The following is a 16,786-nucleotide window of genomic DNA, read 5'->3' on the forward strand; positions in this document are numbered from 1 at the left end:
AAAAACACAAAATTTAGCCAGGCATGGTGGCACACGCCCGTAATCCCAGCTACTCAGGAGGCTGAGGCAGGAGAATCGCTTGAACCCAGGAGGCGGAGGCTGCAGTGAGCCAAGATCGCACCACTGCACTCCAGCCTGGGTGACAGAGCGAAACTCCATCTCAAAAAACAACAACAACAAAAAAAACCCGCTGGGTGCGGTGGCTCACGCCTGTAATCCCAGCACTTTGGGAGGCCTAGACGGGCGGATCACGAGGTCAGGAGATCGAGGACATCCTGGCTAACACGGTGAAACCCTGTCTCTACTAAAAAATACGAAACAAAATTAGCCGGGCATGGTGGCAGGCGCCTGTAGTCCCAGCTACTCAGGAGGCTGAGGCAGGAGAATGGCGTGAACCCGGGAGGCGGAGATTGTAGTGAGCCAAGATCGCACCACTGCACTCCAGCCTGGGCGACAGAGCCAGACTCCGTCTCAAAAAAAAAAAAAAAACCCACTAAGATAGCATCAATGGTAAGATGTACTATCATTTTTCATACTACCAAAAAGAAAAAAAAGCACTTCTCTCTAAATTATGACACATTAAATTATGTGGGGGAAAAAAATGCTGCTTAGAAACAATGAATTCAGGCCAGGCACAGTAGCTCACACCCGTAATCCCAGCACTTTGGGAGGCCAAGGCGGGCGGATCATGAGGTCAGGAATTCAAGACCAGCCTGGCCAACATGGTGAAACCCCGTCTCTACTAGCTGGGCATTGTCCTAGCTACCCAGGAGGCTGAGGCAGGAGGATAATCTGAGCCTGGGAGGTCGAGGCTGCAGTGAGCTGTGATCATGCCACTGCACTCCAGCCTGGGTGACAGAACGAGACCTTGTCTCAAAACAAATTAAAAAAAGGTATTTTATAGTACTTGTGACTTTGTAATTATCCCCATGTTGTTCTCTATGTACATGTTTGGAATTCTCCACCCAGACTGAAAATATTATGGACTGTGTCTTCTGTTTTTTAAGGTTTTGAACATCTGCAGTTCTAAGGCTTTGAACATCCAATTAGTACTAAAAAAAAAAAAAAAAAAAAGCAAGAAAGAGAAAAAGCTTGAATATTCCCAGTCAACTGCCTCATTGGCTCTTTGGGCCTCCTTTTCCTTAAATTGTATTTTGGGATTCTGTAGTGCTGACAGATACTGGCTTGAGGCCTGTGTTTCAGACTATAACTAATTTGAAACTATAGCATTTAGAGCTTCTATTTATTACTCTTTACTTATTTATTACTTAAATAGGCTTTAATAACCTCTTCCTTTAGAGCTTGTAAGTAAATGCACTAGCCTGCCCTCCTTCTTCACAGCAAGCAGCCATGATAAAGAAACCTGTTGCAGAATGCTCAACAGTCTGTACCCCTTGGGCTCTAGGGTTATATGATGGACCCAATTTACTGTTTCTTTTGAACACTGTCTTATGTGTTAATTCTAATAGGGCAGGATTCTGGAAGCAAAGTTATATCTGCGTCCTTAGGAATCGCACAACCACAGCAGGAAAAAGTAGTTGGATCATCTCCTGGCCATCCAGCTGTGCAGGTAGAAAACTATTGGCATAGCCTCTTCCTAATGTTTGGCATAATTGAATGGAAATGTAGTCGTATCATCTTTGTGGTTGCTGGCTAGCTTTGTGTGCACAGTCCACCCAGTCCCCTGTGTGCCCACAACAGGATAGTCGTTGAAGACCTTCCTGGTGGGCTGGACCTTATGTTTCTGTTTCTGAGATGAATGTCTATTCTATTTCTGACATGTTTACAGTGCTTCATTAATCCATCATTTCCTCATGAATTAGTAATATACCAGCAGCTAGTACATACTAGGCACTCAAAAAATGTCATTTATTACTGGGTGATATCGTTCACCATTGCATCAAAGTGGATCTGTTCTTCTTAGTTATGCTGAGGGATTTTTTTTTTTTTTCTGTAGTAGTAACCAGGCATATAGGAATTAGGTCATCCCTAGTCTTTTGACCCAACTTTGACACTTTTTTTAAAGTCCAACTTTTTGGTTTTCGTTTGAGACAGGGTCTCACCTGTCACCCAGGCTGACATGCACTGGTGTGATCACAGCTCACTGCAGCCTTGACCTCCCAGGCTCAGGTGATCCTCCTGCCTCAGTCTTCTGGGTCGCTAGGACAATACCCAGCTACTTTTTTGTGTTTTTTATAGAGATAGGATTTTGCCATGTTGCTCACACCTGTCTTGAATTCCTGGGCCCAAGCCATCCACCTGTCTCGGCCTCCCAAAGTACTTGGGATTACAGGTGTGAGCCACTGTGCCCTGCCTAGTCCAGTTGGGTTTTGTTTTGTTTTGTTTTTTTAGTTTTTCTGTTTTGTTTTATTTTGTTTTGTTTTGAGGTGGGGTCTCGCCCCATCACCCAGACTGGAGTGCAGTGGTATGATCACAGCTCACTGAAGCCTCGATCGCCTGGGCTCATGTGATCTTCCCACCTCCACCTCCTGAGTAGCTGGGACTACAGGCATGCACCACCACGCCTGGCTAATATTTTTATATTTTTTGTAGAGAAAAGGTTTTGCCATGTTGGCCAGGCTGGTCTCAAACTCCTGGGCTCAAGCAATTCTCCCACCTCAGCCTCCCAAAGTGCTAGAATTACAGGCTTAAGCAACCACACCTGGCCTAGTTTTTTTTGTTTGGTTTGTTTTTTGATACTTGATAGATGTACATATTTTCAGGGCACATTTGATAACTTCAACTTTCGCTTTTAAACCTAAAAGATTTCAAATTACCAGTCTAAAAAGGAAGGAAACATTTCTTGTTTTCAGCTTACTAAGACAGTTTCTTCTCCATCAGACCTACCAATTAGTAGTTGAATGAAACTTGCTACACAGTGTGGGACTGCCTGGAATACACAGTGAAGGATCTGTTCAGTTCTAAGGTTCTGAGATAAGGCATATTTGTTTCCTTAACATGATGTAAAAAATGCCTTGTTAGATCACACACCTGGACTATATATAACAGGAGCTTAAAAGTGTGTGCATCCCATACTTACCACTGAGAAGATGGATTAGATAGTATCTACTGACTTTTCAGATGTCTGTGGAATTTCAAAACTGTAACCATGGGTCAGTGCAGTGGCTCACACCTGTGAGCAGGCATGATGACTTGAGCCCAGGAGTTCAAGACAAGCCTGGGAAATATGGCAAAACTCTGTCTCTACAAAAAATACCAAAAAATTAACAGGCATGGTGGTGCATACCTGTACTCCCAGCTACTTGGGACGCCGAGGTGGGAGGATCACTTGAGCCTGGGAAGCAGAGGTTGCAGTGAGCTGAGATTGTACCACCACACTCTAGCCTGGATGACAGAGCAGGACCCTGTGAAAAAAATGATGATGATGATGATGATGATGATGATGATGATGATGATGCATTTAGAGAGGAGTTAGGGATTCAGGCTTTAAAGTGCAAACTGAGTCCTCGGGATCTGATTATGCAGCTTTCTGTAATCTTAACAGTATAATTTTGCTTCATGGACTCTGTGTACTGGTTTTTTTTTTTTTTTTTTTTTTTTCAGCAGGGCACATTCTGTAGTCTTAGACTATGTTCTTGATAGGTAGTTGAAAATATGTGAAATGTAGTGAACTTTATGTATAACTGTATTCTTTTTTCCTATAAAAGGGAATAATTAAGAGGTATGTTTTGTCTTTAGGTGGATAGTCATTCGGGAGGACAAAAAAGGCCTGCTGCAAAACAGCTAACTAAAGGAGCTTTGTGAGTTACTTTTGGAAATGACAAATCAATTTTGAACATTTCTTTGGGTCCCTAGCCTTCAATAAATATACTGTAGAAATCAGGTTATAATAATGAGCATATTAGCATTTTTAAAAATATACTTTGAAATAGGGCATGGTGGCTCACTCCTGTAATCTCAGCACTTTGGGAGTCTAAGGCAGGAGGATCGCTTGCACCCAGCAGTTTGAGACCAGCTCGGGCAACCTGGCAAGACCCTGTCTCTACAAAAAATACAAAAATTAGCCAGGTGTGGTGGTATGGGCCTGTAGTCCCAGCTACTTGGGAGGCTGAGGTGGGAGGATAGCTTGAGTCCTAAGGTGGAGGTTGCAGTGAATTGCAGATTGTACCACTGTACTCCAGCCTGGGCGACAGAGCAAGACCCTGTCTTGAAAAAAAAAAATAATATATATATATACACTTTGAAAATCTTTTTCCAAACTTTCTTTTCTTTCCTTTCTTTCTTTTTTTTTTTTTTTTTTTTTTTTTTTATTGTGAAATGGATTCTTGCTCTGTCGCCCAGGCTGGAGTGCAGTGGCACGATCTTGGCTTACTACAGCCTCTACCTCCTGGGCTCAAGCGATTCTCCCGCCTCAGCCTCCAGAGTAGCTGGGATTATAGGCACCCGCCACCATGCCTGGCTAATTTTTGTATTTTTGTAGAGACAGAGTTTCACCATGTTGGCCAGGCTGGTCTTGAACTCCTGACCTGAGGTGATCCACCTACCTCAGCCTCCCAAAATGCTGGGATTACAGGTGTGAGCCACCACGCCTGGCCTATACTTTATTTTCATTAGGACTTACAAATATATTGAAATGCAGTATATACATTTCAAATATATTGAATGTAGTTTCAGCCTACTGTTTGCTCTTTTCTTCTTAAGGAGAATAGTTCTTTGTCTTTTCAGAGACAAAGAATCTCTGAGGAAAAGCATGGTTTGTTAAACTCCCATGTTTAGAACAGAAATGTTAGCATGAGCTTAGTTGGCCAGTGATCAGGCACTGCCAAGGTTTATGGGGGTGCCAACACATAAATGGTTGGTGGGAACCTGTGCTTTCGAGGTCAAGGTCATAGTTTGAGTCCTCTGTGGAGCTAAACTAAGCTATAAACGCACTGTGGTATAAAAAATATAAAACTGAAGAAAAAACTGCCGTACTATTCCTATATATCTTATTTTATTTGCATACAAATAAATATGACTAGATTTAGTTTCCTAACATGACTTTACATTGACATTGGCCATTTCCCTTGTGAAGCATTCTCCAGCAGTTGCAGAGGGACCAAGCCCACACTGTGACACCGGACAAAAGTCACTTCCGATCACTAAGTGATGCAGTGCAGAGACTGCTCTCCTACCACGTGTGCCAGGGCTCCATGCCCACTGAAGAAGACTTGAGAAAAGGTAAGCAGGCTGGAACCCTAAGGCACCACTCTGATACCAGGAAACCCTCCCATGGACACCCCCCAGAAGAGCAAGAGCCATGTCACCCCCAGATGGTAGGCAGGTTATTGTTTTTAATCACAGACCAAACTTGTTCCCTATTGACTCAATTTCCCAGTCCCTGTTTAAGGTCGTGACTTACACTTCTCAATATTTTTTGAAGGGAAGCCAAGTAAGTGTAGGGGCACACAGCTGTAGTCCCAGCTACTCAGAAGGCTAAAGCAAGAAGATCACCTGAGCCCAGGAGTTTGAGACTATAGTGTGCTGTGATCACACCTGTAAATAGCCATTGCACTCCTGCCTGGGCAACATAGGGAGACACTGTCTCTTAAAAAAAAAAAAAATTATTCGGAGGGTACCCTAATGTCAGAGTATTTTATTGACAAATTAGGGGCAGTAAATCCAAGCTTTGTATGGACTGCTGGCTCCAGATGGGATGGCTTTGCACTAGACACTCTACACAGTGGTTTCGCATAGTCCTTGCCTTTAGGCAGTATGCATACCCTGAATTTTTTTTTTTTTTTTTTGGAGGTGGAGTCTCGCTCTGTCATCCAGGTTGGAGTGCAGTGGCACATCAACTCACTGCAACCTCTGCCTCCCAGGTTCAAGCGATTCTCCCTGCCTCGGCCTCCTGAGTGGCTGAGATTATAGGCACCCATCACCACAGCCGGCTAATTTTTGTATTTTTTAGTAGAGATGGAGTTTCACCATGTTGGCCAGGCTGGTCTTGAACTCCTGACCTCAGGTGATCGGCCCACCTCGGCCTCAGGAAGTGCTGGGATTACAGGCATGAGCCACCGCACCTGGCCAAACTGTTTCTAGTAGTTTTATGAATTAGGCACTTGACTTCCCAAAAGCATTCCCTGAGGTTCCAAAAGGAGTCCAGAGCATTGGCCACACATCAAGAAACTGACAAAAATGTGAGAGTTAAGGGCTGAGCATGGTAGCTCACGTCTGTAATCCCAGCACTTTGGGAGGCCAAGGCAGGCCGATACCTGAGGTCAGGAGTTCAAGACCAGCCTGGCCAACATGGTGAAACCCTGTCTCTACTAAAAATACAAAACTTAGCTGGGCATGGTGGCACACGCCTTCAGTCCCAGCTACTTGGGAGGCTGAGGCAGGAGAATCGTTTGAACCCGGAAGGCAGAGGTTGCAGTGAGCGGAGATCGCACCACTGCACTCCAGCCTGGGTAACAGAGCAATACACTGTCTAAAAAAAAAAAAAAAAATTGCCCGGCGCGGTGTCTCACACCTGTAATCCTAGCACTTTGGGAGGCTGAGGTGGGTGGATCACTTGAGGTCAGGAGTTCTAGACCAGCCTGACCAACATGGAGAAACCCTGTCTCTACTAAAAATACAAAATTAGCCAGGCATGTTGGCACGTGCATGTAATTCCAGCTACTCGAGAGGCTGAGGCAGGAGAATCACTTGAACCCAGGAGGCAGAGGTTCCCGTGAGCCAAGATCACGTCATTGCACTCCAGCCTGGGCAACAAGAGCAAAACTCTGTCTAAAAAATAAATAAATAAATAATTTAGAGATAAGGGCCCCTTCCCCAAACCTGGAACTCCTCCTGTCCCGATGCGTGGCCATGCTCTTTCCCACCACCACCGCCAAGGCCTGGCTGTATCAGTGCCCTCCTCTTTTCTAATCCCTTCCTCAGCTGCTACAAGTCTTACTCCTCCTGGCAGGGACCTCTAATCTCAGGGCACAGTGGTTTCTGTGAGTCCACTGTGGATTTCCCTAGGACGCCAAGGAATAGGGTCAAGATCCAGCGTTAAATGGGGTGTGAAAGGGCCAGGCGTGGTTGCTCACACCTGTAATCCCAGCACTTTGGGAGGCCGAGGTGGGAAGATCATGAGGTCAGGAGTTTGAGACCATCCTGGCCAACATGGTGAAACCCCATCTCTACTAAAAGTACAAAAAAATTAGCGGGGCGTGGTGACGCATGCCTATAATCCCAGCTACTCGGGAGGCTGAGGCAGGAGAATCACCTGAACCTGGGAGGCAAAGGTTGCAGTGAGCCAAGATTGTGCCACTGCACTCCAGCCTGAGCAACAGAGCAAGACTCCTTCAAAAAAAAACCCCCCGGGGGCCGGGTGCGGTGGCTCAAGCCTGTAATCCCAGCACTTTGGGAGGCCGAGACGGGCGGATCACAAGGTCAGGAGATCGAGACCATCCTGGCTAACACGGTGAAACCCCGTCTCTACTAAAAACTACAAAAAACTAGCCAGGCGAGGTGGCGGCGCCTGTAGTCCCAGCTACCCGGGAGGCTGAGGCAGGAGAATGTCGTGAACCCGGGAGGCGGAGCTTGCAGTGAGCTGAGATCCGGCCACAGCACTCCAGCCTGGGTGACAGAGCGAGACTCCGTTTCAAAAAAAAAAAAAAAAAACCCACAGAGGGTGTGAAGACTGAGAAGAAGAATGAATTAGAAGGTGTTCAAATCTTTGGAGACCAACAGATAGAGAATAGAGCCACATGACCACAACAGTTTAATGTAAAGCTATGTCTTTTAGTTTTTCATACCATTAGGCTTAGGTCATCTAAACTAGCAGATCATTCTCTACTCATTGATATTTATTGCGAGTCTGTTATATGGTTTTATTTTGTGGGTGATATCAAAGTAATTATGTTTTTGGTTTCCTAAAGTTAAAAAAGCTAGTAATAAAATGAGTTTCCATGATCAGTGGACAGTGAGGCAAAGCAGTGTAGAAGGATGATGCTTAGCCAGGGAAAAGCTCATCTAAGAAGAGAAAATTGCCCCAGATAAGCCATATTTGAATAATGGAAGAGTAATGAATTTCAGTCTTAAGAAACAGAAGACCTAGTCAGTGATTTACAGTCTCTTACTATTTCTTTGTCTCTCTTTTTTTAAAGTGGACAATGAATTTGAAACAGTTGCTACTCAGCTCCTAAAAAGGACCCAAGCTATGCTTAACAAATACAGATGCCTGCTCCTAGAAGATGCCATGGTAAAAGTCATGCTACTGATATTTTGTTTTTTACAGGTCACAGCCACTAAACCAGAGATAAAAAGTTCAAGGGATTATAGAACATAATGTAAAAGACACAGATAGATAGTTCACACTATAGAAAAACTTACACTTAGCTGCTACTACAAAAACAGCAGTGAACATTTGCTGTACTTTACGTGGTGGGTTAGTACTATTGTCTTGTTTAACAGATAAGGAAACCAGGACTTTGGTTAAGTAACTTGCTCAAGTACAGATGGCTAAGAAGTTTGCAGTCATTAGCAGAGCTCGGATACAGGCCAGGATCATCTGACCCCTGGTCCACACTCTGATGCCGTCTACCGACTTTCACCAACCCAGAGATGTGGGGAAAGGACTGGAGGCACATCTGAAGAGATAAGCTGGTGACAAATGTCAATATTAGTTTTGTTTTTAATTGAGAGATCATTGAAATACCATAAAATTTACATTTAAAGTGTACAACTTAGGCCAGGCACGGTGACTCATGCCTGTAATCCCAGCACTTTTGGGAGGCCGAGGCGGGTGGATCACCTGAGGTTGGGAGTTCAAGACCAGCCTGACCAACATGGAGAAACCTCATCTCTACTAAAAATACAAAAAGAGCCAAGCAGTGTGGCGCATGCCTGTAATCCCAGCTACTCGGAAGGCTGAGGTGGAAGAATCACTTGAATCCAGAAGGCAGAGGTTGCGGTGAGCCAAGATCATGCCATTGCGCTCCAGTCTGGGCAACAAGAGTGAAACTCTGTCTCAATAAAATAATAATAATAATAAATAATGGATCACCTGAGGTCAGGAGTTGGAGACCAGCCTGGCCAACATGGTGAAACCCGTCTCTACTGAAAAGACAAACATGTCCGTGTTCAGAGTTGCAGTGAGTCAAGATCGCACCACTGCACTCCAGCCTGGGTGACAGTGAGACTCATCTCAAAAATGAATAAATAAATAAATGAAGTGTACAACTTGATGGTTTTTAGTACATTTACAAGGTCACATAGTCATCACCATTATCTAATTGCAGAACATTTTCATCATCCCAGATAGAAACTGCAATTCATCTGAAGTGCCAGTTAAATAGAGAAAGGAGTAAGAATAAGATACCTCAGGAAATGATAGAAAGACCAAACCTGAGATTTGAGAAGCAGTTCTAAAATCAAATAGGCTTTAGCCTATCAATTGGTCTCTTATAATTCATTTTCAATTTGATATCAACTTTGAAAATATACCTTGGGAGATTGGTTGAGCTATATTATACACATATACAACATAGAGTGAATGTGTATTTGTGTGTCTGTATTTACTTATATATATAAATATACATATTTATTTATTTATTTATTTATTTACTTCAAACTATGCCATCAGGCCAGGCACAGTGGCTCACGCCTATAATCCCAGCACTTTGGGAGGCTGAGGTAGGTGGATCACCTGAGGTCAGGAGTTCGAGACCAGCCTGGCCAACATGGCAAAACCCCGTCTCTAGTAAAAATACAAGAATTAGCCAGGCGTGGTGGTGCATGCCGTAATGCCATCTACTGCAGAGGCTGAGACAGGAGAATCACTTGAACCTGGGAGGTGGAGGTTGCAGAGAGCCAAGATTGCGCCACTGCACTCCAGGCTGGGTGACAGAGCGAAACTCTGTCTAAAAGTAAATAAAATAAAATAATGCCACCAAAGTCTGTAATAATTGTTCTCAGCCAGGTGCGGTGGCTCATGCCTGTAATCCCAGCACTTTAGGAGGCCAAGGCGGATGGATCACCTGCGGTCAAGGGTTCAAAAAGATTTCTAAGATATATTATTAAGTAGAGGAGAAAAAAATACAGAACAGTATATATAGTTGCTACTATTTGGGTACAAAAATAAAGAAGTATATTTCTTTATATATATACACACACACATATATATAGTACATATATATTGTTATGTGTGTCAGAAATATCTCCAGAAGAGTACTGAAAACTACTAGGCAGGCAGATGCCTCCAGGGAGAGGCACTGGGTGGTAGTGGGTGCACACCAGGGAGAGGCAAAGAAGGGAGGCTCACTTTTCACATGCCCTGTAGCATCTTTTGAATTTTGTACCAATGTGTAAATTATTTTTTCCAAAAACAACAATTTTTTAAAATTATCTACGAAATGACTGGCCTCTCTCTTTTTCAGCGAATCAGTCCCTCTGCTGAAATGGTGATGATCGATAGGATGTTCAACCAGGAGGAAAGAGCTTCCCTATCCCGAGACAAGCGCCTGGCACTCGTAGACCCTGGTAAGAAACATTGCAGTGAAAGTACAAATCCATGTTCACACTATACATACTCTTTGTTGTTTTGTAGATGTCATCAAAGCTTTATTTCACTTCGATGATTTCCAGCGTTAACACTTTTTCCACTCTTGTGTAACAGCAGTCTGCCTACCTCCATCTGGACCCTCAATGTTCTAAATCCTCACGAACATTTCTTTTGCCATCCTCTGGCTCCTCAAGCCTGGTGCAGTTCAGTGCTCACTCACAGACGCAGCTCCTGCATACCCATTGTCCTTCCATATCATTTTGGATGAGTGTTGGCTATTCATTTTGTGGTCTTGGCAAAGTGATACCAGGTTTCTCCTGTGTGTCTAAAGGGATTAAAGTGCTTTCACCCAAGATAAGTAGCTGTCTTCACCCAGAAAGTATGTAAGACAGATAGGTTTTCTGTTTCCTGGTGTCCATCTCCTTCCCTGCAAAGCCCCATTCCAGGCCCTTCTGCTCTAAGGAAGAAACCAGGCTGATACCAGGACCTGATTTCTGTTTTCAGGAGGTTTCAATTTATTTTAAATTAGCTGAAAACTAATTTAAAATAATACTTAGAGGCCAGGTACGGTGGCTCACACCTGTAACCCCATCATTTTGGGAGACCAAGGCGGGCAGATCACCTGAGGTCAGGAGTTCAAGACCAGCCTGACCAACATGGTGAAATCCCATCTTTACTAAAAATACCAAAATTAGGCCAGGTGCGGTGGCTCACGCCTGTAATCCCAGCACTTTGGGAGGCCAAGGCAGGCGGATCACCTGAGGTCAGGAGTTCGAGACCATCCTGACCAACATGGTGAAACCCTGCCTCTAATAACATATTAAAAAAAATTAGTCCGTTGTGGTAGCAGACACCTGTAATCCCAGCTACTCGGGAAGCTGAGGCAGGAGAATCACTTGAACTCAGGAGGCAGAGGTTGCAGTGAGCCGAGATCACGCCACTGCACTCCAGCCTGGGCAACAAGAGCAAAACTCCATCTCAAAAAAAAAAAAAGCCAAAATTAGCTGCACATGGTGGTGGGTGCCTGTAATCCCAGCTACTCGGAAGGCTGAGGCAGGAGAATTGCTTGAACCCAGGAGGCAAAGGTTGCGGTGAGCCAAGATCGTACCACTGCACTCCAGTCTGGGCAACAGAGCAAGACTCCATCTCAAAAAAAAAAAAGCCAAAATTAGCTGCACATGGTGGTGGGTGCCTGTAATCCCAGCTACTCGGAAGGCTGAGGCAGGAGAATTGCTTGAACCCAGGAGGCAAAGGTTGCGGTGAGCCAAGATCGTACCACTGCACTCCAGTCTGGGCAACAGAGCAAGACTCCATCTCAAAAAAATAAAATAAAATAATACTTAGAGATCAGGACTGAGTGAGACTTTTTGCCCACCACATTTTCCAATTTGTCATCAAGCATCTACCTTTTCAAAAGGTTTAAGCTCCCCATCTGGAAGCTGGGGCTCCACAGCCTTGGCTGCCTTTACAGGATGCTCTCTCAGGATCAGAGTCCTGCTTCTGCATGTTCCTGTATGTGAAGCAGATGGATTCTGTGAGTGGGCCTGGCTTTGCCCTCAGCACCTGACCCACTGAAGGTCTGCTGTATAGTCTGTACTCTCCCAATCCCTCACTAATGATCTTTTTGTTCCCATTTCCAGAGGGTTTTCAGGCTGATTTCTGTTGTTCCTTCAAACTTGATAAAGCTGCTCATGAGACACAGTTTGGCCGGAGTGACCAGCATGGCAGTAAAGCAAGCAGCTCTCCACATCCGCCGGCCAAGGCCCAAGGCAGAGACCGAGCCAAAACCAGTGTGACAGAATCCATGAATCATGACCAGTTTCATCTAGTGCCTAATCACATCGTGGTCTCTGCAGAAGGAAACATTTCTAAAAAAACAGAATGCCTTGGCAGAGCACTGAAATTTGACAAAGTGGGCTTAGTTCAGTACCAGAGCACGTCTGAAGAGAAAGCCAGCCGGAGAGAGCCTCTGAAGGCCAGTGAGTGCTCTCCCGGCCCTGAAGGGCACCGGAAAACCTCATCCAGATCAGATCACGGTACTGAGAGCAAACTCTCAAGCATCCTAGCAGATTCGCACTTGGAGATGACATGTAACAATTCCTTCCAGGACAAAAGTCTGAGGAATTCTCCAAAGAATGAAGTTTTACACACAGACATCATGAAAGGGTCAGGCGAGCCCCAGCCAGATCTCCAGCTGACGAAGAGCTTGGAAACCACATTTAAGAACATCTTGGAACTCAAAAAGGCAGGACGGCAGCCCCAGAGTGACCCCACGGTTAGCGGCTCTGTTGAGTTAGATTTCCCCAACTTTTCTCCTATGGCTTCACAGGAAAACTGCCTGGAAAAGTTCATCCCGGACCACAGTGAAGGTGTTGTAGAAACTGACTCCATTTTAGAAGCAGCTGTAAATAGTATCTTAGAGTGTTAATAGCAGCAGTCCTCCCCTTACCCCACGCGAGCCCCCCCACCCCGCCCCCGCCCCGGACCAGTTACATTCTTTCCTGGCAAAAGCAAATGGAAATGGTCTCCTGTCTCCAGCCTGCTTGATCTTTCATCACAGGTTATACTTTCTAATCTCAATCCTGTTCTTTGTTTAAGAGCAATACTTGTTGTGATTACAGGGAGATCCTTTAGTAAAATTAATCCTTGTTAGAAAGCAGTCTGATAGGCCCCACTCATTTCAAGTGTTATGAAAGTGCTCATAGTCATTTTGTTTATTTGTTTTGTTTTTTAAAAACACTGTAACTCAATGAGACCACAGTATACTTGGCCCTTGGTAAAATTTTGACAATCATAAGTCATTTGAAAAGAACAGACTTACTAAAATCAAACGAGACAGATAGAAGCTACTTTTTAAAGAATATCCCACTGCATCTCCAAATTTAGTTTTGGGGTTTATTATTATTATTATTATTATTATTATTATTATGGGTTTTTGTGTGTGTGTGTTTTGTTGTTGTTGTTGAGGGGAAGACCACATGCTTCTTCCCCCTCAGCCATCCTTGAGCAGTAAATTGCTGGCTGTGCTGCCAGGGGCTGCAGCCCTGGTGGAAAAGCCAGTAGCACATACGCAGGGCATTGCAGTGCTTCCCTGTTGACGGTTCAAGTGCTTTTCTGATGCTTCTGGAGCAAAACCTCATGCTTTTAGGCATATCCATGTTGAATTTCATGTAGGGAATGTTCTGTTCTTAGTTACAGCAGCAAAATTTGAAATAATTTCACCAGGCTAAATAAAGGAAAATGGAAACCAGTTAAGAGGCACAGTGTACAGGGGAGGCCGGGATAGAGCCATGAAGGTTATAATATTAATATGTATATATGTAAAAGCATATATATGTTAACTATTGAGAAAAAACAAGTTTTGCATTTTATAATTGGATATAGTCAACATATGATGTATGTTTTTGTTTGTTGCTGGATTTTGTTTCATTTAACCTCTCTTTGCACCCTCTCCCACAACAAATACCAAGCATCAAAAGCACTTTCATTTGAAAATTATGTTGTAATTTTTCAGTTTAAACTTTAAGGAGACTTTGGCCTTGTTTATGCTTCTTGTCTGAGAACAGTGGTCACCCCGGCAGCAATTCATTACCAAAACACAGACAAACCAAAGGTAACCAGCTAGCCCACCACTGAAAGGAAAGATCTGAGATATGGGATTCCCATTTGAGAGCCAAAGGATATGCCCTGTCACGATTTCTGTTTGGCCTGTGTTCATATTAGTGAGCATGGCTTATTGCTTTATTTATTTTTATTTCTTGTCAGGGAGTGTTCTCCGTTTTCCTTTCTCGTATACCTGCCCCAGGTTATCCCGTTTCTGTAGTTACCTTTATTCTCAATGTCATTGTAACCATCACTTATCTCCTCTCATTGGGAAAGCTACATGATAGTATTTGTATGCACTCTATTCCCACACACACACACACATGTGCGTGTATCTGAGCTGCTCGGATCCAGAGGTCATTTTTGTTACAGTGTGTGCATACCCACTCTCCTTCTTAGTGTGCATACTCTCTCATTTATTCTGTTTATCTCCCTGGCTCTGGAGGTGCAGCCACTGGTCTTCACTTTAGTGTGTTGCTAGAATCTGCCAGCATGGGGATGACCCCCATTGTCATCATGTTGGGCATTTCTTTTCCAGATTGGCGTGTGATGGAAAGGAAGGCTTCTGATTAGAAACAGAGCAACAGAAGACCTATACCCCCGGTGCTCCTGTGTCCCACTACACACAAAAAACCCTGTGAGATGGCCAATCTTCATAATAGCAACGTACCTTCGCCCCAACCACATGCCTCAGCCAATACAAATTGGAAAATCTGGGCCATTTTAGGGTTACCATTTTTTCCTTATTTGTGCCAATGTCCAAGTTGCAGATTTCCCCTTTTTCCTGTATTGTAACACATTAGGTAAGTTGGTTTTGCCAGTTGGTACTTTCTGTTTGGGTAGCCCTGGGGTAACACCCTGCCCTGAACTCCATGATTTCATAGGCTTTTCTTCCCTTAGGGTTCATGCTCCCCTAATTCCTAGCAAGATGATCCCTCCTAATCAAATTCTTCTCATTGCGGAACTTTATCCCTGGAAGCCTTCATGTGGGCTGCTAGTGAATTATATTAATTACTGCAAATCAGTGGAATTCTCAAGAGACAAGATAAGCTTCATGTACATTTGTCACCCCTCTTTCTTCCCTATCCTGCCCTGCTGTCCCAGTCCTAGCTTTTCTATATACCATCTTAAAGGGTTTTTAAGCCCTAACACTTGTCTAGCAAATGGAGAGCCTAATTTACCAAAATGAAACTTGTAAATTTTTGTGTCATTGTATGTAAGTTTACCTTTTATGGAGGAAGGATTCTAGATAATGACAAATGAAGATTATGACATGTATTTTACTCCTGTGATTAGGTTCTACGCACATGGGTCATAACTCGCATGTCGAGCCCCCTCTGGTGAAGGGTAGGAGAGCTCAGCCTCAGATGGCCAGCATTCAGTTTTTCAGGTTCATTAGTCAAAGTTAAGTTTTAGAACTATTTGTACTCAGTCACAAAAATCATTTTTCTTTTTTTTTTTTTCTGTTGTCGTGGAAAAGTGTGAATTTGTTATTAAGCATTTGATTTTCTGTGTCCTTAAGTACTTCCTAAAGATGAAGCAAAATTTTAATCTGGCAATTACGAAAAAGAAATATTTTAGCTCTGAAGGATTTAGTAGATTCTGTTAGATTAGGGAGGCCTTACAGACTGACTTGACTTAAAGAGGACGCGTCACTCGCTGTCAGTGTGGTGTGGGCTTTATTTGCTTAAATACCTTCATTTGTATAGTATGTCTCACTTGAAATTGCTTTGTATACATTTTGTAAAAATATTTATAAAATGTTTTGTAAAAAAAAAAAAAAAGTATAACAAATTGCAGTTTATTTTGTTATGTTGGATAAATACTGTTAAAAGAAACCAGTCCGTAACTATATTGTTAATCCATGGTTAGGAAATGTTTAGTTGGAGATTACAAAATGAAACAACCATTGCAATACAGCCAAAGATTTGGGAAAATGTGCAACTGTGATTGTCTTGATTTTGCAAATAGGAATGGCTACTTTTCCCAGAAGAGAAGGGCAAGTGTTCAAGGGGAATTCTATTTTAATAGATTTACCATTACCAAAACCTATTTACCCCAGTTAGGGAAGGGATAGGATTTTAATTGATTGGTCTTTCCAAACAGTTACAAATTAATGAAGCTGGTCAGTGAGGAGGTTTGGTCCTGTACACCTTTGGCCTCCATTCCTACTCCTGTCACATAGGTCCTTAGCTACGGAAGGAAAAGTGGGGGTCATGTGAAAAGTCAGGTAAGTGAGCCTCACTCTGCAGGAGATTTTCTTCAGTTGTTATGTTTATTTTGTTTCTGCAAGGACAAGGAGAAAGCTAAGTGATAAATGATTTCACATAAGACATATTCCAGAATTAACATGTCTCTCTTTGGTTTCAACATATTTGACCAAATTTTGTATTAAAAAATAACTCTGGCCGGGCGCGGTGGCGCACGCCTGTAATCCCAGCACTTTGGGAGGCCGAAGCGGGCAGATCACAAGGTCAGGAGATCGAGACCATCCTGGCTAACACAGTGAAACCCCGTCTCACTAAAAATACAAAAAATTAGCCGGGTGTGGTGGCGGGCGCCTGTAGTCACAGCTACTCAGGAAGCTGAGGCAGGAGAATGGCGCGATCCCAGGAGGCGGAACTTGCAGTGAGCCGAGATCGCGCCACTGCACTCCAGCCTGGGTGACAGAGCAAGACTCCATCTCAAAAA

General features: G+C 43.7%; 1 protein-coding gene across 3 annotated transcripts in view; it reads left to right on the top strand.

The window, feature by feature from the left end:
- The window catches only part of BICRAL (BRD4 interacting chromatin remodeling complex associated protein like), a 91,257-nt gene extending 75,223 nt beyond the window's left edge, over positions 1 to 16,034 (top strand). For all 3 annotated transcript variants that reach the window (XM_033217187.1, XM_033217186.1, XM_033217188.1), the window contains 6 exons: positions 1,470 to 1,570; positions 3,700 to 3,761; positions 5,036 to 5,181; positions 8,097 to 8,191; positions 10,368 to 10,470; positions 12,133 to 16,034. In XM_033217187.1, coding sequence (XP_033073078.1) covers positions 1,470 to 1,570; positions 3,700 to 3,761; positions 5,036 to 5,181; positions 8,097 to 8,191; positions 10,368 to 10,470; positions 12,133 to 12,920 — 1,295 coding nt within the window. In that variant the 3' untranslated portion in view covers positions 12,921 to 16,034. The remainder of the gene's footprint in view (positions 1 to 1,469; positions 1,571 to 3,699; positions 3,762 to 5,035; positions 5,182 to 8,096; positions 8,192 to 10,367; positions 10,471 to 12,132) is intronic.
- Positions 16,035 to 16,786: the final 752 nt, after the last annotated feature.

The sequence above is a fragment of the Trachypithecus francoisi genome, unplaced genomic scaffold, assembly GCF_009764315.1.
Source record: "Trachypithecus francoisi isolate TF-2019V2 unplaced genomic scaffold, Tfra_2.0 Lachesis_group10, whole genome shotgun sequence".
Taxonomy (NCBI): Eukaryota; Metazoa; Chordata; class Mammalia; order Primates; family Cercopithecidae; genus Trachypithecus; species Trachypithecus francoisi.